Below are 20,890 nucleotides of genomic sequence, written 5' to 3'. Positions count from 1 at the left end.
AACAAATGTCAAAGTGAACGGCACTAAATATTTCATATTCTATGAAATATTTAGTCCTTCCTTTGACCACTTACAATGCCATGCGCTCTTTGTAATCGCGATACTTCCGTTTCATCCACTCCGTGAGCGGTTGTGTTTACGGTGCTCCTAATCGTTCTAGGTTTCAATTAGAAACGCTTCAAAACCGACAGAAACAACCGCTCTATAATTCACCTGTTTGATATGTTCTAGACTTTGTGTCGTCACGCTGACCAAACAAGGTGGACTATCTGAGCAAACGAATCCTAGACGATCTAGGATCCATCGGAGTGAATGCAGCCTAAACTCTCATTTACCATACATGTTTTGGGACCATATCACACTTTTCCTTCGTAGTATTTTTCCTATTAAACGAGTGGCTGAGGCAAAGGGACATGTCAAATTTCTTACAACGTAATGTTGCGTGATTTCAGTGTAACTAACTCAGTTAACATAAATTATCTAAAGTAATATTACATTTGTATCTGTAGTTGACTCTATACGCCCTATGTAGCATGTTTGTTACAATTTCGGGAAGTTTAATAACGAGTAAAGTCATCTAAACCGGGAAAGACGATGAAGGAAATATAAAACAAAAATGGGTGAACTCTGAAAAGAGTTCACACATTTGGAGTTCCTAAACGTGTCTACTATGGCCTCTCAAAACACTTTGTATGTTCAGTTTACGACAGTAAGCTTTTACTTATTACTGACCATTGTTCTTGCCTCCTTGTCTTTTTTATCCTATATTTAATGTGGCACCAAACCACCAAAACAAATTCCTTGTATTGTGTAAACTATTCCTCTGGTAATAAAACTGATTCTGATTCTCTAACAGTATTTTGTGATTGTGCACTGGGTGTTGGTATCTGTTCTGAAAACATTTGTTTATCCTGACCAAACGTGACTGTGGGTCAGCGTTTCACCTCTCCATATGGTTTGCCAGAAAACTAGCAAATCCCCCTTTAGGCAGGCTTGTGTTTTTTGTTGGTTATTCCAAGGCCAAGAAGGGGATATTTTAATTTTAAAGGCAGCTTTACTAATTGTCACTTTAATGAGAAACAAACCTGCATCTGTAAAAGTGCTGCTTCATTTAGTGAACATGTTGCTCATTATTTCCTCAAAGTCGAAGCAGAAAGAATGTTATGTAAATTTGTCAATGAGAAGAAAAGGTGGAAATATTTCACTCTTTTTCCAAGAGAGTTAGATCGTTTGGTCATTGAGAAAATGCACATTTTGTACTGTAGAGCTAAGATAATAGGACAGCGTCTTGTGAATAATTGTTTTCTGTGTCAGGATTTAGCCATATATGCCCTGTCCTGTGGATATCTGTGAAAATATGTGATCTTCTTCTCTGCTGTGTTTCCACTAATGAAAAACACAGACTGTCATCACAGATTAGACTCCAGGGATTGAATGGGACCTGCCTCTTCCGTTACAGATGAGCTGACATGCTGTTTTCAGGCTCTCTGGCATCCTGTCGCCCACTCACGTTACCAAATTCTTTTCTATGGGAAGTAATGACGGCTTAATTCTTTCATCAATGGTGATTCAAACATTCGTCTGAATGTAGCTGAACTACCATGAAAGTTTGGTGAACCATTTTCTTAATAGCTACATTTTTCTTTGTCTTGTTTTCCATTAAAAAATCTCCTCTGATTGTATATTTATTGCAAGCAAAGTGGCATTTCCCATTTGAACTCCCAGTGTGGTTCCCAGTGGGTAGACAGTGGCACATGCAGGGATCTTATTATCAATCAAAGACTGAAAATGAACATCTCATCACTTAATTGATCTCATTGAATGAGATAGTGATTAAAACATGGTAAGCGAATGAACGTGCTGTGCACAGTGATGAAGGAGCACATGATTTAAAGAGACTGATTCTCTCTGAAGGAAAGCCGTATTACATTGTCACCTAAAAATGTCTTTTGTGCAATGTTTATAACAATAACAAATTTTGCTGGAAAACATATTTTCCCACAAATATTGCAGATTTACAATATTAATGTCAACATTTTTTTAGACCAAATTAACCACAAAAATGTATGATTATATCATAATGCATGTACAAATGCAATAAGCCTTTATGTCTTATTAGTATTTTAATTTTTTCCTGTGATTGGAATGTCAATAACTTTTAAATATCTTAAAGGAAATCACACATCATGGAAAAGCCTAATGGAAGGCCTTTGATGTAATGAGTTTAGAGCTCATCATCCCACTTGTTAACAGACGAGCATTAACCAGATCTTTGATGACAGTGTGAACGTTTGAACCTGAGTTAAAGAGTAACACAGCTCTGTTTTTATTCTATATTTATCTGCTACTAGATACATATAGAATAAAATAGGAGCCATAGGTATCGTTGTAGCAGGTTTCACAAAGGAACTAATGTTTGTATCCTACATGAATTTAATTTGGAGCACTGATAGCATATACTGTGGGACGGAGTCTTTGAAATCAAAGCCCTCATGTTGGGACATGCTCACTGCATCTGTTTTCTCTCAGGTTATCACCGACTGAAAACACCAACTGAAGTCCCAGTAAGACTTTGCTGGAATATATTCAATGTTCAAGTTAAGGTTTGTTATTCAGCCTCACAGTTGGAAGATTGTGGCTTTGTGCAATGACTCTGTCACAATCATGTGATGCATGCGTGTGCCCCCAATTGTTGCTGTTTGTTAGCCCTATATTGGAGCGCTGACCTGGCCTTCTGTCAGCTTCCATGATGGGAAAGATTCCAATACCTAAAGAGTGAGCTTAAAATAATTTGGTCTAATTGTTGGATCAATACTGTCTTGTCATATATTTTTTTGTAATATCTGTGTGGGAAAATCTGGAATGGCATTGACTGCAACAAACAAATTTTGTCAAATGTCTTGTCACTGTCATAATTTTAATTATAGCTGCTGCTGGTCATGCTCGAGGTCAGGTAGATTTCCAACAACTGTCAAAAATTTGAATCCGAAAATACACACAATGCATCTCGATAGAATGGGGATGCTGGTAATGTGTTGTTAATCAATGATTTATTGGCTCCATGAGTGAAAAACTGATGTTTAAACATGACATTTTTGCATTGACTCCAATTGTTAACAGGAGAGCAAAATGCCAAATGATGGTAAATAGACTTGATTTATATTGCGCTTTATAACTACCAACCCAGTCCCAAAGCACGTCACAATAATCAACCATTGAGAGCATCTTAGGGTTCAGTGTGTCTTGCCCAAGGACACTTCGACACATAGACACGTATAGTACCGGGATCAAACTCCCAACCTCGCGATCAGAAGATGACCCCACTACCACCTGATCCGCGGTTTCCTATACAATCTATACAAACATAGGACTTTACAGTGGTTTTACATCACCATTTAACTTTATAGCACTGCACTGTAGGCTCAATTTTTTGATAAATCAAAAATCTGTGTGGATCGTTTATGTAGGACAGTCTAAAGATGTACTGCGGAGTCTGCGGCAAGTTTGATGTCAAGTAAGTAAGGTTTGATACGTGTTTAAGTGATGGACTTCATAATTTGTAGTAGGTTTAAAAGTACAATAGTTTCTGCAAACTACTTTTGAACTTAGAGGCTTCCTGTTGCACCATTGACCTGTTTTTGCAACTGGTATGGGACTGAATCAGGAGACTGTGCAAAATTTGGTGATTGTTTGCACATGGGAAGTATGATTACCTCAGAAGAAGAAGAACATGCAGGATAAGAACAGGTTTTCCCCTAATTACATGTATTTACCCCTTAAGTTTCAAAACAAATATTTTTTCATTGGGTTTATTAAATGTACTGGGTTATAAGCAGCACATTACAGGCCCTGATATTAACTATGGTTTTGCCACAGACACATTTTCTTTGATCTTGCTGCCTGCATTTTTACAGCCACAGTGCACGAAAACATCAAGGTCACAGATTTTTCTACAGCTCATGCTCAGTTTGGGAGGACTGCATTCCAATAAACTTGTGGAGACAGGGATAGTGTTTGACAAGCAGTCTGCTGATCGAATTATAGAAATGATGCGGCCCCTTGGCGCTGGGCCTAACCTGAGGTTACAGTCAAACCACAAATGCTTGTCAGAGAGAGCTAACGAGACAACATATTTCCCTGTCTGGATTGTGTAAACGGGCTGCTTTACATCCACTTTACATCATCCTGTCAAGGATGTGTCATCAAGGACACTGAATGCTTCCTGTTTGACAGATCTTAGTGTACCTTCATCATTCTGTCACACATTGTTTCCCTCACCAATGATACACTAATTATGGCTTCACTTAAAGTAAACAGTGGTTATTGGTTATACCTCATAATGTATAGTGGGCAGAATATATATATATATATATATATATATATATATATATATATATATATATATATATATATATATATATATATATACTTTATTACAGAGTAACTAAGTAATAAGTAACTAATTAGGTATGACATTTTAGTCAAAGAAAATTTTTTTTTGTAAAACTGTAACAGTGACTGCCCTCAATGGTTCTAAACCTGGCTATTACAATCAAAATTTGCTTTTGGCTGAGAAAGTTGGTTTCGTGGTTTCTCCTGTCACTTTTAGCCCCACCCCCTCCTTTTTTTTCTTTCTTCTTTTCACTTGTCTGCACATGCTGTCAAAGGTCAACACTACAAGAAGTGCAATCATTATGAGACAGCAATGCATGTTTTGTTACATCAATTTATTTTATTGCTTAATTGTGACCATCACCAGCCCTCCCTAAGGAAGGGTAAGAATTTTTTTATTATAGGGAGGATATAAAAAGGGAGAGCAGTGTTACACTTAGGTGGAGGGGGGGAGGGGAAAGGGAGCAGGGTGGAGAGACTCAAGGTAGGAAATAGAAAGGGTGGGGAAGAATAGAGTATTTTACAGTGAGAGTGAGATGTGAAGTTGTAGAACATATTGTGCTTATTATGCCAGTATCAAGCCAGTATGGTGACAAGTGTGAAGCTGTGGACAGGGGGAATGAGTGAGTGGTAGTACCTAAAGCAGGTATTTGGGATTAACGTGTCTAAAGTTAAGCCCAGTATGAGTTTTATCCCACATCCCAAGGCATGCCCGTGCATCGTAGACCAGTATATGTGCAAAAAACGCTACCGCAAACCCAGGAACTGCCCCGGGCCCGCAGATGCAGCCAGGCCAGCAGAAAGAGTGGGGGCCAGGGAGCCCCAGGCCACCCCCCCACGGCCGAGCAGCACCCCAGACGCCTCCGAGATCCCAGGCCAAGAAGCAGCCACCACCCCCCACACACACATCCGAGGAAGCCCCAAGCAGCTGAGCACCCAGTGCATCTCGCCACCGACCCCAACCCCGATAGAACTCAATAGAAACTAGTAACAAATGTAGGGTCTCTAACTTATTAATAATAATAATAATAATAATAATAATAATAATAATAATAATACATTTTATTTGAACATCAGGTCACCCAAGGTCACTTAACAGAACATGATAAAACCACAACAGCAGAGTATATAACCACAATAAAATTTAAGCTAAAACAGTATAAAATAACAGCAAAAGTGAAGCTAAAACACAGGGACAGAGCAGGGGGGTGTCAGGTGGGAAATGCTGTTGTGAATAAGTGGGTTTTGAGTCCGGCTTTGAATTGTGAGAATGAGTCCATGTTCCTGAGATCCAGAGGTAGTGAGTTCCAGAGCCGGGGAGCTGAGCGGCTGAAAGCCCTGCTCCCCATGGTGGTAAGGCGGGCTGGTGGAGTGGACAAATGAATGGAGGGAGAGGCTCTGAGGGAACGAGATGGAGTGTGAACGTGGATGAGATCAATCTTGTGTTATCAGAGAGTTTTCTGATGTTTTAGAGACATGAAAGCATGTATCACTCACTGCTGTGCGGACAGTAAGAGGCTCTCAGTCCCTCCTCTGCCACAAAGCTCACACACAAGCAGCCACAGTGATCCCAGCAGAGCAGACTAACACTCCACGTCCACACTGCAAATTAATAGCAAATGTTCTCTCTACCTTGGATATTCTTCTCGTAGGTTGACAAGTGATTTATCCCATCTGTTATCACTCTCCTTCAGACTCAGTATGTAGGGCAGACTGCACGCAGACTCACAGTGGACCCCGCTCAGTCCACCCCACATACCGAGTCAGAGGGACCTCCGTGAGTTTGTTCCATCCGAATACGTTTGATCCTTTAGATTGTTGCTTCTTCACATCGGTGTTCCTTTTTCCATTTGCTTTGCAGTGTAACCGTTGTGGTTTACGCTGCAATGAAGACTTCTGCTTGAACGTCCGCCACTGTAGTATTACTATCGATGGTTCATGAACGCGCATTGACTTTAGTCGGGTAGCCAATAGAACAGCTCATGGAGCACTCTATTTGTAGAAAGATTCTGATAAGCTGAAATCCAGCGTCATGCTCCGAGATTTCTAAAGGTTCAGTGTCCATTCAGAACACTTTGAATTACAATATGCTCCAAGGTGACTATGAATTTTTGACCAATTCATGCCAAAAAACATACATACTGCAGTTTTAACTGCTCCAGTAGCTTCGCCCATAATCAAGGCACTTTTTGAATTTCCAGCCAATGCCTGGGGTTTAGTTTCTCTTTAATTCCAAAGGGAATCTATTATCAGCTCCGACAGTAGTAATGTCAGTTTGTTCTGAATGTCCCCGTCCTGTTTTTCTGTTTGCTAGGCTTATGTTGGCCTCCGTTCACTCCATGTGTTTCCTGTGCTTTGCCTTGCAGCTGAGAGGATGAGGGGGAGGACTTCTGCCTCTTTGTGGACTTAGTAGCATCACAAGCACAGAGCAGCATGAAAAACACTACTAAAGCTCCCTGAAATTCAATCCGTGAGGAGGACTACTTCACAAGCTTCACTTCATGAGCCAGCAGGATGCGGCTGAGGTCCTCGCACGTTCCGAGCGCCTCCTCATAGCTTCACACAAGGGACAAGCGGACAATGTGGTCCAGCTTATTAACAAAGGAGCACAAGTAGCTGTCACTAAGGTCAGTAACCAAGAGCTCCTGCTCGCTGATATCTTCTTCAAAGTGGCTGTACTATCTGCTAGTTTCTCATCACTACATTTAATAACTCACCTTTTATTAATTCTTAATAATAACAAATGTAATCGAGTCCATAATTTTAAATCCCAATAATATGATCCAGTAATAATCTTTAAAAAGAAAAGTGAATTTCTTACAAATGACAGAAAAGGTGACATTTTTGAACAGATTACTGTTTTAAAACAGAACAAAAAGTGTGTTGAAGACGCCTGGAGCGTATGTGTGTGACCACATTGTGTAAGAAAACATAGATGCCTAAACCACTTAAAGGGGAAACCTTAATGCAGGCCCAGTGCCAGGTCTGCACCTGAGCTCAAATTGGCTTAAAGCCCAGCTCAGAAAAAAAAAAAAAAAAAAGAAAAGAAAAAAAAAAAAAAAAGAAAGAAAAAAAAAAAAAAAAAAAAAAAGCCCAGCTCAGAGGGATGCAACTGAGTCTGGCCACTTCCAGGCAAAGTAAATGCTGATAACAGTGTTATTGTCATCTAAATCACTTGGGGAATCATTATCTTATAAAAACTTCCTGTTTAATGTGGAAGTTGGACTACTGTATTGATGAAACATAAGCTCGGGACTGCCAAAATACAGAAAAGCACAATGACTCCAAAAACAAACAATATAACAAAAAATGAAAAAATTGTATGTACAAAGAGGTGTACATACTCTGTACTCTGTAGTGTTATAAAGGGGTATATTTGCGGGTGCAAAATAAAATAGCGTGTGCAGTTTCCCTCGTTTAATTCTATGGGACATGTGCATGATAAATGTTTGGGGTTTTTTTACTCATTTTTAGATTTTTTTTTGTTCGGTGTATTTTTCTGTAATCAGAATCAGAATCAGAATCAGCTTTATTGACCAGGTACAGTTTAGAACAATACGAGGAATTTGACTTGGTAGTTGCAGTGAAAGAAGACACATCAACACACCGGGGCAGCCTTTTGCGGCGCCCACAGCATACACAACATAATGTATGTTTTTTTGGAGTAATTATGTGTATTTTTGTATCAGTTGTCTTTTTGTGCATTTTTTGTATAGTTATTGTTTTTTGTTGCCATTATAGTGTGATTCTGTAGTCATTTAGTGTATTTTTGTATTTTTTTTTTTGGTATAGTTTAGTGCATTTCTGTTGTCATTTTGTGTATTTTTTGTATAAATATTTATTTTGTGTATTTTGAGTCATTTTCATATTGTTGTTGTTTGGTGTATATTTCTGTAATGTATGTTTTTTGGAGCCATTTTGTGTGTTTTTGGAGCCTTTTTGTATATTTTTGTGCATTTCTGTTGTCATTTTGTGTATTTTTTGTATAAATATTGTTTAGTTTTTTGTTTTATTTATATTTTTATTATAAACACTGTGCGTGGCTACCTTCATCTGCACACATAATCCGTCACAGGTTGTTGAGAGATTAAAAAAAAGAAAAAGGTTTTGTAACATCAAAGTCGCAACTCTCTCTCTAAACGGCTCTGTGTGCGTTCAGCATGTACATCCCGGCACTTTCGCACGCACGCACATCAGCCGTGTGTATGGGTGTGTGTGTGCGTACGTGTGTGTGTTTACATTATAGCTGCTAGCATGTTAACACACAGAATAATATAAGAAGAAACACTCACCCTCGCGCAGAACAAAACATTAATCATAGTGGAGCCGTGTTGTGGACCCATCCGCTCACAAAAAAGTTACATTCCTCTGTCTGAAGAAGCAGATAGTTTGTGATATGTTCGGTTATTGGCCGTCAGCACAGCCACCGCCCACAGTCATGGAGACGGAGGAGGAAGTGAAGTCCGTGACCTGCGATTTAAAGGAATTTTGGAATCACGGGAATCATTTTCTTTTTTAAACCCAAACAAACTGCGACACAGTGACGTCATGAACCCGGAACCGGAAGTAGTGCACTCATTACCGAGCGTGTCATAATCTTAAATTGAATGTTTTGCAACACAAAATTACTCCAAAATAACAGATACACAAACTCGGGGGAATTTGGAAGTCGTTGACTAAGTTTCAGGTGAATCCATTCTAAATTCATGCACACCAGTCCATCCACGTGTACTTGCCTAACTTTGACTAAACGTATCTATTTTCAGTAGTAGCAGGTGTGTCGTGAGTGAAGCTGCAGTAATCAGGTGACCTTCACTATGTAGCACCGTCTATGTAACATGTAAACACTTAGATCTGACTCAGAGTGTAACAATACAGTCACTACCACGCTATGAACTGGTGTCGTGACACAGATTGTAACCGGACTAAATGGTGCACGCATGTCACGTAGACGGTGATTGATAGTGAAGCACACCTGATCAGCGTGTGTGTGTGTGTGAGACTCTCTACCTGGGACTCTAATCTCCTCCGTTGGTTCTCTCCCACACACGTGCTGCGAAGAACACAGCCGCTCTTGCACACACCGTAGGTGAGCTGTGCAGTAAAATAGCTATAGATGGTGCGCTAGCGCCCCCTCACACTCTATTTGGAGCATTTGGTAGCCGTTGACAAAATTTGAGGTGGAACAGGCACCACGTCGAGGAGATATTTGCTCAACACACACACACACACACACACACACTTTATATTGGCCGGTGATTATTGGCCGCATAGGAGAGATATTTGCCACACACACACACACACAGACCATCTTGTATTTATTGATAGACTAGTGCAGTGCCCGTAGGAACTATGTCTTGCTATCGAAAGGTGGGATGTTAAGTATGGATGGTTTACATGGGAGCTTTATTTCTTCTTTAATTCAGAATAAAAGTTAAATCCTCTTTAAACTGACCTTATAAACACTTCATTCCTAATGCACATTTACTTGTGAATAAAACACATGCACACTTACACACACACATGCGGATGGCACCCCGGGCTGCTCCAGTGATGATGTAATCAGTTCTAAATGTCATAAAATTGTCGGCTCCGGTGGACAATTTTATGACATAGTTTTTTAACGGTATCATTGCAGTCCAAACAAATCCAACGTTGCGCACCTTTGAACCAAGAGCAGCCATGTTGAAAGTCTCAGCTTTGTCTGAGCCTGATTCACAGAGATATTTGAGGAACACACACACACACACACACACACACACACACACACACACACACACACACACACACGCACACACACACACACACACCTTGCTTCATAGATAGATAGTACACTGCCCGTCGGAAGTATGCATTCATGTGAGAGCATAAGTACAGTTGTCAATTATGGCCAAATGACAATACATTTGAAGGTTGGATGTACAAAGAGGTGTACATACTCTGTACTCTGTAGTGTTATAAAGGGGTTTATTTGTGGGTGCAAAGTAAAATAGTGTGTGTGATTTGTCTGGTTTAATTTTATGGGACAGGCGCATGATTAATGTATTTGTTGTTTTTTATACTCATTTTTATATTTTTTTTGTTTGATGTATTTTTCTGTAATGCATGTTTTTGGAGTCATGTGTATTTTCGTATCTTTCAGTTGTCATTTTGTGCATTTTTTGCATAGTTATTGTTTTTTTGTTGCCATTGTAGTGTGATTTTGGAGTCATTTTCTGTATTTTAGTTTGGGTTTTTTGTTGTATTTTAATGCATTTCTGTGGTCATTTTAGTGTATTATTTGTATAAATATTTATTTTGTGTATTTTGAGTCATTTTCATGTTGCTGTTGTTTGGTGTATATTTCTGTAATGTATGTTTTTTGGAGTCATTTTGTGTGTTTTTGGGGCCTTTTTGTATATTTTTGTGCATTTCTGTTGTCATTTTGTGTACTTTTTGTATAAATATTGTTTAGTTTTTTGTTTTATTAATATTTGTATTATAAACACTGTGTGTGTGTGTGTGTGTGGGTGCGTGCTTGCGTGACTACCCTCATCTCCTCCGTTGGTTCTGTCTCACACACGCGGGCGTCATGCACACATAATCCGTCACAGGTTGTTGAGAGATTAAAAAAAAGAAAAAGGTTTTGCAACATCAAAGTATTTAGTTTAGTGTATTTTGAGTAATTTACATATTTTTGTTGTCATTTGGTGTATTTTTCTGTAATATATGTTTTTTGGAATCATTTTGTGTGTTTTTGGAGCCTTTCTGTATATTTTTGTGCATTTCTGTTGTCGTTTTGTGTACTTCCTGTATAATTATTGTTTTGTTTTACGTCGTTTGTGCCTTTTTTGTATAATTATTGTTTTTTGTTGCCTTAAGTAGTGTGATTCGGGAATCATTTTGTATCTTTTTTAGTGTAGTTTTTTGCATTATTGTTGTCTTTTGTGTATTTTTTTGTATAAATATTTAGTTTTGTGTATTTGAGTCATTTTCATATTTTTGTTGTATTTTTCTGTAATGTATGTTTTTTGGATTCATGTGTATTTTTTATCTTGCAGTTGTCTTTTTGTGCATTTTTTCTGTTTTATTTTACTCATTTAGTATATTTTTATAATAAATAAATACCTTGTGTGCGTTCCGTGAAATGTTTGAGACGCTGATAACCAAACTCCATAGACATTGTAGCGCCAATCAGAAAAACAACCAAACTGCGCAAAACAAAACATAAAGCTCCAAACTACATGAGTGAGTAAGTAAATTAAAGTATTATCTACAATTCGGCTGTCTTTTTTTTTTTTAAAAAAAAACAAAAATCATTGTTTACCTTCAAACCGAGTGGTCAGAGTTTAGCTTCCATGCACGGCACCACAGAGAAACTGCAGTTTTCCAGATGGAGTATTGAACGGGTTGAGTTCAATACTGACTATAGTGAAGCCTTAGTGAACAATTACACGCACAGTTATATGGTTTAAACAATGGGAAACGTGTCTGCAAAAGACTGACGGTTTCAAATGATCTATTCAGAGAGCTCCCGTGTTTGAGACGCTAATGATAGCATGGCACAGGAGGAAGTGCAAGTACGGCTGCTCAGACGCTCCTCTCCCCTCTCCGGCCGAAACTATTTTCCTCTCTCTCACTCGTGTGTTTACAGTCCGCGTCTGCTTTGCGCTAGCGCCCCTCACATCCTGAGGTGAAAAGTTAAAAAGGTTTCATTTCGGGGCCCTTCAGAAATGAAATAAAATTAAAATAAACATTTGGAAATTACCAAATTACTCCAAAATAACAGATACACACACTCGGGGTATTTGGAAGCCGTCGACTAAGTTTCAGGTCGAACTCACACTGCGCCGGGGAGATATTTGCTACACACACAGACACATGCACACAGACATTCCTTGCTTTTATAGGTAGATAAATGAGAGCAACTATTTCTGTGAAATCTTTTTAACAATACCTGTATATATGTAGTGTTATATTTGAGCAGATGGATGCTTTGCTGGTTAAAAGCCCACAATGGAATTGCTTTGTTGTTTGATTGATTAATTTGCATTACAGTACTTTAATACATTTATTAAAATGATCAACACTCAGAAAGCTGACAAAAGTGTAGATATTTACTGTCTTTGGATGTGTTGATTTCTCCAAAGAAGAGCAATTGAGCTGTCGGCCAAGAAAGTAGAAATATTCAAATCGTGTCTTCTTCGATCAGTACGCAGGATGATAAGGCAGCACAGAGAATAGAGGCAGACACAGCAGTCACGGCTGTATTTCCCTGTGGAACGTGTACTTTTAATGGAACTGCCTAAACTGAGGATGATGTGTAAACAGCAAGCTAGTTTTTATAGGATAATCACAGACATTCCGCACGTGTGTTATGGATAATTGTCTCAAGCCCACTTTGCTTGAGGAATTAGAAGAAATCAAGGTCAGTAAACAGGCTCGATGCACCACCATATTGCTGTGGATGTAACTTGTCAGAGATTATCTCGTGTTCACATACGTGTCGGTCATTTCCTGTTTGCTTTGTGTTTTTTTTTGTGCAGCAGTCAACCAATATTCCATGGGAGCATTAACACACAAGCTCATGTTTTCAAAGAGTATGTGAATTATTGAGGGAGACACTTATAAAATCTACATTTAATATAGAAATAAAGGAGTTTCATATTAAACCATCTGCTTAGGAAAACATGATTATGGCTTTTTTCAGAACAATTTACAGGTAAAAAAAAATGTGTCACTCGATTAAAAAGCTGACACTGTTGACAAAGTGTCTATTGGATTGTGGAAGTGAAAGTTATTATGTGTGATGTCCAAAGCTTTGTAATGTGCTGCTGGCATTAGAGGGGACATAGTGAGTCATGCTTTCCAAATGGAGGCTCCGACTACCAAGATTGAACGCTGAATGGACAGTGGGGCTCAGGCGCTTCTCGCCCTTTATTCCATCAATGAGGTCCAGTCACCTGGCTTCCATATTTAGGTAGATTGCAACATACCATGTGACTCTAGCATCCGCTACATGACAAAAACAATGTAGGAGCAACTTGGGAGCTGAAACAGGACTGCAACAGACTATAACAAAGAAAAGCATTCAACCTCTGTTCAAAGCACTGATTCATTATTATTGTTTATTTTTTTAATCTTGTCTGCAGATGCGGTCAACACTATGGGGTGGATTCACTAAAGGTTTAGAGTTATTAAAACATGAGCAAACATTACTCCACATGCTAATAAAGAGTACAAACCCCAGGGAATCAATGTGCGTGTTCTGCGAGTCAAAATGTGCTCACAATCCATTTAGTGCGTTTCCTTCTGATGTGTATGTAAAGTAGGCGGATCTCATAAGGGATGCAAAAAAATGGGAGTGGGAAATGCAAATAAATTATTGCAGGGGACGCATCACGATTCATCAAACCAGGAAATGTTTACGCCTACTGTTTTATGCGCCGAAAATAGTACGACTCACATTCAGGTGCAAACTCACACATCGAGATCATGGCTGCACTGAATGTTGACACAAAACAGAGCAAAGATGAAAAAAAATTCACCAGTTAAACTTTCTAGTATAAGAAAATTATTTAAATAAAACAATCAATATTGAACAGCTACTAAATAAGAGAATGCAGAGTAAAGTGTGTTTTAGGGAGAGGAAAAGCTGCGTGTGGAGTCTGGTGTGGCTGCGGTGGAGAGAGGATGCTGTGTGCAAAGCTCCTTGCATGTTTTCACCGAAAAACTCTCGCGCCGCATTGATGGAAGGAGCATCAGGCCAGAATCAACTGATCAGATGCGTAATTTACAGTGCTTAGAAAAATTAATTCTCCGTGAATTAATATTTCTGGGTTATTTTTGTATACACATTAAAAAAATCTATTAATAAATATTATTTTAAAGTGAAAAAAAATTAAAGCATATGTTTTATCAGCAAAACCCACAGTTTTATTCAACACATAGCCAAGTAGGCCTAATGCAGTGATATTATGATACATATCGTATACTAACTTCACCATATTTTTATTTAAGTATTTCTTGATATTAAAAAAAAAATGGTTTGTGTTGCAGCTTTTTATATATATAAAGGTTAATGGTGGGTTCCAAAAACAAGTCAGTTGAGAACCACTGATTTACAGTAATGTGAGCTGCAGCTTTTTAAAGTAATTGACGCTTTAACATTGTGTTTCAATACGCACATTTTGGCCTTGGGCTTTAAGCACCACAAGAGTGTCTGAAAAACAAGTGGCACCATTCTATAAAGTGAATCCCAGTCAGCAGCACGAGGGCTGCAAAGGCCTCTGTTTACCTCAGCCTTCAGTTCATGGAAGCCAGCCCACAGAACACATGAATTATGTGCCAAAACGCGCCCGATAATAGCTGCTATGTATTGCTGCCCGTGCTCAAGTGTGTAAACACACACTCATCTGTAATTAAATTATCTTCACTCTGTATAACGACAGAATAATGAATCCCTGGTGTAACGTCTGGATGCTTCCCTGCATGCAGACATCCTGCTCTATTATTCTGAGCTCATTTTGTAGGTTGTGATGGTCAGGAGGTTGTGCTGTGAGCTTAAGTCCTACCATTGTGTGTTGCTCTCTCTCTATATACATTACATACTGTGGAATGGAACCTGCATGTATGGTTTTTGAGGAAACGTTATTTTGTTTATTAATCAGCATTACCAGCAGCCACTGAGGGAGGGAGGGTATGATAAACATTATTAGGAGATAATACGTGATCAGAGGGTGCAGTGATAAACCTGAGTAAGGCTAGAAACAAGGTTAGGGAGAGAGAGGCAGGGCTGTTTATGGGCAGTTCAAAAAGCTTTTGCTATTGTGCAGTGGAGTGGAAAATGCTCTGCTAGTGTAAGATGACATTTTCCCCTGCCTGTTTGTCTTTATCAAAAAACAAGAAACCAAATGCTTCTGCAGCTTGTAATATGCAAAAATACACTCATGGCAGATTTTATTTTGGAAACTATACAGGCAAGGAGACAAGGCTCCATATTTTCACACACTTATAACATGATGTCACGTTAAGGATGTAAAGATTAATCGTGAGGCAGTTAAAAATCAATTCAATTTCACTTCGATACTCTGAAATTGTATCGCAGTACTTTGAAAAAAAAAAAAAAAAATATATATATATATATATATATATATATATATATATATATATTTTTTTATTTTCATTTTTTTTACAGCAAAGGGCGCTATCTATTTAGAATTTCAAATTCAGGATGCACCACCATGTTTTAAATCAGAATGTAAAATCCAAGGTAAGAGGAGCACAGAGAGGAAAGAGAGAAACAAGGGAGAGAGAATGAACCACAGTTTGTTTATTTATATCATTTCTTTGATCTGGGATTTGTTTTAAAGTCCAATTGTTAAGGCACAAAAATACATTTTCAGTTGCACTTTTAAAAAGAAAAGAATCTATTATGCAGTTTTGCATATTTTACTGTAGAGCCAGAATTTAAATGAATAGGCCTCTTCTTTATTTGTACTATTTCATTATTTATTTCATTCTGGATTTATTTTTAATTGAATTGCATTGTTTTGCATAGTTTATCGAGGGATTCTTTTAACAATGAAAGATAAAATAGTACAGTATTTTTATTTTTGAAGAAAGTTTTTTTCATATTTTTCAGTCATCATTTGTCTACAGTCTGATTTTGTAAAATAAATCATGAGAGAATCATATAGTGAACCCAGTATCGTGAATCGAATCACATCGGGAGTTGAGCGAATCGTTACATACCTATGTCACATTATGCTGCATTTTGCATCGTGACACCAGTGTCACAGTGTGAGTTTACCTCGTACTGTAATCGATTATGAGCATGCGCACTACTTGAAAATTAATCTTTGCTAGTTCCGCTGTGAGTTTTGCTACTTCCGCCGTCCTAATATTGAAAATTCAATTTAAAAGCTAATGTTATTTGACGAGTGCTGAATGGCTCCTTTTCTTGGGTGAAAATTTACAACTGCTCAATATACGAGGCAGGAGAGGTTCAATGCCACAAAGAAAGGATAGATAGAATAATCTTCTTCATGGTAAAGGGTAATTTTTTTTCCAAAAAAACATGATTCTCCTCATGCTTGCGTGTTGGAAACTAAGTTCAGCCCTAGCTTAGCTTCAAAGCACTTCAGAGGCTTGGCCCTGGTTGTGTAAATGTGGTCTACTCAGACAACGCAGCCCACTACTGTGATGTGTAATTTTGGTTAAAAAGACAAATATATGAAAATGAAGGAGCTTTATTTTTCAGTGACAGATTGGAAATGGAATCAGGTTTTAACCACAAATCTTTACAAAGCTCAACACACACAGACTAGCACATCAAGAACTTCTTCCTGTGCTGACCTGCACACACTTTTCCAACTCCAGCATGTTAATGTGTTCATTTTGACAGCAAGTTTTAATTAAGTCATAAATACAATGTAGCTTTAGTCAAAATGTAAATTTGGGTTATAATCTATTTTTAGTCAACTAAATAACATTAGGATTTTAGTCAACTAAATCTGTTAGAGATATAGATTCAATTAGCATTGATCAACCTGATATGGGATGGTATCAATGTTTGTAAATACACACAGATTTGATGTGATCAATGCATAAGACTAATTGGATTTCGTCCCATGTGACGAAATTATATCTTCGTTTTTATTGGTCGCTGAAAATATAATTAAATATTTGATATAGTTATTGTTAACATGTATTTTTTTGAATTAGTTATAGTCTAGACAAAATTAACACTGCTACAAAGCCTTGAATGATGAACCACGGAGTAGTCAAACCTCTGAAATGCCCTTTAGACATCACTGTGAATGAAAACTAGATAAGACTCAGTAAAAACATGAAACTTTGAATGAAGACTACTGTTTACATAATTAATAACAAGACGAAAAACTAAGGGTGGGATGATAGATTGAACTCACAATACGATAGAACGTATTCCCTTTGCCCGACTACAACATTTTGCTTAGAAAACTATTTAAAAACAACTATAGAGCATAAGAATGGAATGTAAATAAGTGGAAAGAAAGAGTATTTTTTTGGGTCGTAACTCTATTTTGATATCAAGAATTTCTGGGCACCCAAAAGACATTTTTTTTCTAGAATTATTATTATTTATTTTTTTTCCAAATATCTTTTATTGAGCAACAATTCACACATACATTCAACAATATATATCAGGCTCATTTTTATACAGGTAGTTATTACAATGTGCATGTAGTCCTTGAGTTATTAAAAGCTCAGATATAATGACAGGCACAGAAGTAATATTTGAATATGATAATTAAGAAATAAGTGCAATAACATGCAACGTAAAGAACAGAGAACCAAACAGAGTACAAATAAGAAAAGATCAAACAAAGGAAGAACTAAAACCCACCCACCCAACCCCTACCCTCCACGACCCCTAGAGACCTTCACTCTTCAGTCATCTCAGTTGTTGTACAGTGTGTGTTAGGACAAGTACTGTTGTATTCGGCCATCAGATGCAAGATACGATACGAGGGGTTCCCAGTTTTTATTGAATTGTTGAAGTCTGTCCTTCAGAACATATCTTATCCTCTCCAAGTGGAGAGTGGTAGTTAGCATTTCCAGCCACATCTTAGACGTAGGCACAGTTGCGCTTTTCCACAAAGTAAGAACTCATTTTTTTGCTGTGATGAGACAATAGGATAGAAAGTGTCGTTGCGTTGCACTTAGTCCTCTAGAGGTCAGAGATGTTCCAAGAATGATGAGCAGAGGCTCTGGTTTAATTGAAGTATTCATGACCTCAGACATACTGTAATTTTGCAGATATTGATCCAGAATTAATTCATCTTTGGGCACAGAACAAAACTATGGAAAAGAGTAGCCACAGAAGACTGGCATCTATGGCATGTAGGCGATACCTCCGGGTATATTTTGTGTAGTTTTTCTTTCGAGTAGTGGAGCCTGTGTATGATTTTATATTGGATGAGACAATGTCTTGCATTATTTGAACAGGTATTTATACTCTCAAGGCTTTCCTTTAGAATTCATTTTTTATCATGTTTGAGCTCAGATATTTTTTTTGTGCTGCGTTTTAGTTTAATTAGATCTATATTTCACAAAGTGAAAGTATAGAAAGATGACATTGTGTTTTGATTTAAAAAAAGAATAATACGGTAATTTAAAAAATTTAAAAATCTATAATATTTTTTCTGAAATATCAGTTTTTATCACTTCCTTTGACTTTATCTGTTAATTTTCCACTCTCTGTTTCTCACGTACCAACTGTAGTGCCATCGCGTACCCCTAGGGGTACGCATACCCCCATTTGAGAAACACTGCGATAGACGATAATGGGCTTGCAATAACAATATGATGCCATGTTCCTGGAAAGAAAAAAGAAAATTGCAGTTGCTAAAATAACAATGCTTTTATTTGACTTTAACTGTGGACCTACATGCTTATTCTGGGCATGACCTTTTCAACTCAATAGGAATAAGACATAGTCCCTCCAGCGTGTCCTGGGCCTTTTACGAAGCCTCTTCCCAATAGGACATGCCTGAAACACCTCCTGAGGGAGGCGACCAGGAGGCATCCAAAACAGATGCCCGAGCCACCTCAGCTGGCTCCTTTCGACGTGAAGGAGCAGCGACTCTACTCCGAGCTCCTCCCGAGTGACTGAGCTTCTCACCATATCTCGAAGGGTGCGCCCAGCCACCCTGCAAAGGAAACTCATTTCGGCCGTCTGTAGCCGCGATCTTGTCCTTTCGGTCATTACCCAAATCTCATGACCATAGGTGAGGGTAGGAATGTAGATTGATCGGTAAATTGAGAGCTTTGCCCCCTGACTCAGCTCCCTCTTCACCACAACAGTCCAATACAGCGACCGCATCACTGCTGACGCTGCACCGATCCGTCTATCGATCTCACGCTCCATCCGACCCTTACTCGTGAACAAGACCCCGAGATACTTGAACTCCTCCACTTGAGGCAAGGACTCTCCACCGACCCAGAGAGGGGAAGCCACCTTTTTCCGGTGGAGAACCATGTCCTCAGATTTGAAGGTGCTGATCCTCATCCCGGCCGCTTCACACTCGGCTGCAAACCGCCCCAGTGCACGCTGAAGGTCCTGATTTGATGAAGCCAACAGAACAACATAATCTGCAAACAGCAGAGATGAAATCCTGAGGTTCCCAAATCGGACCCCCTCCGGTCCCTGACTGCACCTAGAGATTCTGTCCATAAAAGTAATGACCAGAATCAGTGACAAAGGGCAGCCCTGGCGGAGACCAACATGCACTGGGAACAGGTCTGACTTACTGCCGGCAATGCGAACCAGGCTCCTGCTGCGGTCATACAGGGAACGAATAGCCCTTAGCAAAGGGCCCCGGACCCCATACTCCCGGAGCACCCCCCACAGGGCACCGCAAGGGACACGATCGAACGCCTTCTCCCGATGAAGGCTATAGAGCTGGTCCAGTGTGCCGCGACCGGGACGGAAACCGCATTGTTCTTTTTTTTTTCTCTCTTGTTTGCACATGCTGTCAAAGGTCAACACTACAAGAAGTGCAATCATTATGAGACAGCAATGCATGTCTTGTTATTGCAATAAAATAAATTGATTTTTTGTTATTGCAATAAAATAAATTGATTTAGTAGGGCAGCCAGAGGTGGGAGTGCCACCCCCATGCCACTACTTAGTAGCACAGGCGGCGGCCCCCTCCACCCCCAGCCCCACCATCCAGCCCCCCAAGGGTTGGGTATATGAGTGTGGTGCAACAAGTGGGTGAGCCAGACCAGCTGGGAGTGAGTGATGTGAAGTGCCCATGTAGGAGGCCTGTCTGGTAGGAGTCCGGCCCATCCGCGTGGCGGGCCACCGGAGAGGGTAGATGGCGCAGACGGGCGAGCAGCACAACCGGAGATCCCCCGCGGCACCCCCCGAACCATGCCGGCCGTACGGAGCACGGCGGGACTCCCCCCCCAGGCGGAACCAGGCACCAGCCACATCCCCCAGCAGCCCAGGAGGCGACCCCCGCCGCCGGCCGGCCCAGAGCGGGCCGCCCCGCCAGAGCAGGCGGCGGCCGAGCAGGAGAGAGGCCAGCTCCCACACCAGGGCCAGCGCAGGCCTTCACAACACCACGGCATAGCACCCTCCACAGGTGGGCGGCCCCGGCCCCCCCGACGAGGGAGGACGCCACCAACCACCCAGGCAGGGCCATCCAGGCAGGGCCACCCCGCCAGCCACGGACTGACAGGCAGGCATTGTTCCTCCCGAATCCGAGGTTCGTCTATCGGCTGGATCTTCCTCTCCAGCACCCTGGAGTAGACCTTGCCGGGGAGGCTGAGGAGAGTGATCCCTCTGTAGTTGGAGCACACCCTCCGATCCCCCTTCTTAAAGAGAGGGACCACCACCCCGGTCTGCCAATCCAGAGGCACTGTCCCCAACTGCCACGCGATGTTGCAGAGACATGTCAACCAAGACAGTCCACAACATCCAGAGACTTAAGGTACTCAGGACGAATCTCATCCACCCCCGGATCCC

The 20,890-nt window shown here is 39.9% G+C and overlaps 1 protein-coding gene across 6 annotated transcripts in view; it reads left to right on the top strand.

Moving 5' to 3' along the window:
* Positions 1–20,890, top strand: part of ankrd6b (ankyrin repeat domain 6b) — an 85,115-nt gene that overhangs the window by 27,758 nt on the left and 36,467 nt on the right. For 5 of the 6 annotated variants that reach the window (XM_028440159.1, XM_028440156.1, XM_028440157.1 and 2 more), the window contains one exon: positions 6,759–7,019. In XM_028440159.1, coding sequence (XP_028295960.1) covers positions 6,894–7,019 — 126 coding nt within the window. In that variant the 5' untranslated portion in view covers positions 6,759–6,893. Of the gene's footprint in view, positions 1–6,758; positions 7,020–20,890 lie in introns of those variants that run through there. The other variant, XM_028440158.1, reaches the window with a different exon arrangement.

The sequence above is a fragment of the Gouania willdenowi genome, chromosome 24, assembly GCF_900634775.1.
Source record: "Gouania willdenowi chromosome 24, fGouWil2.1, whole genome shotgun sequence".
Classification (NCBI taxonomy): Eukaryota; Metazoa; Chordata; class Actinopteri; order Blenniiformes; family Gobiesocidae; genus Gouania; species Gouania willdenowi.
Note: the sequence above shows the minus strand (reverse complement) of the source record. Positions and strands in the feature narration are given on the sequence as shown.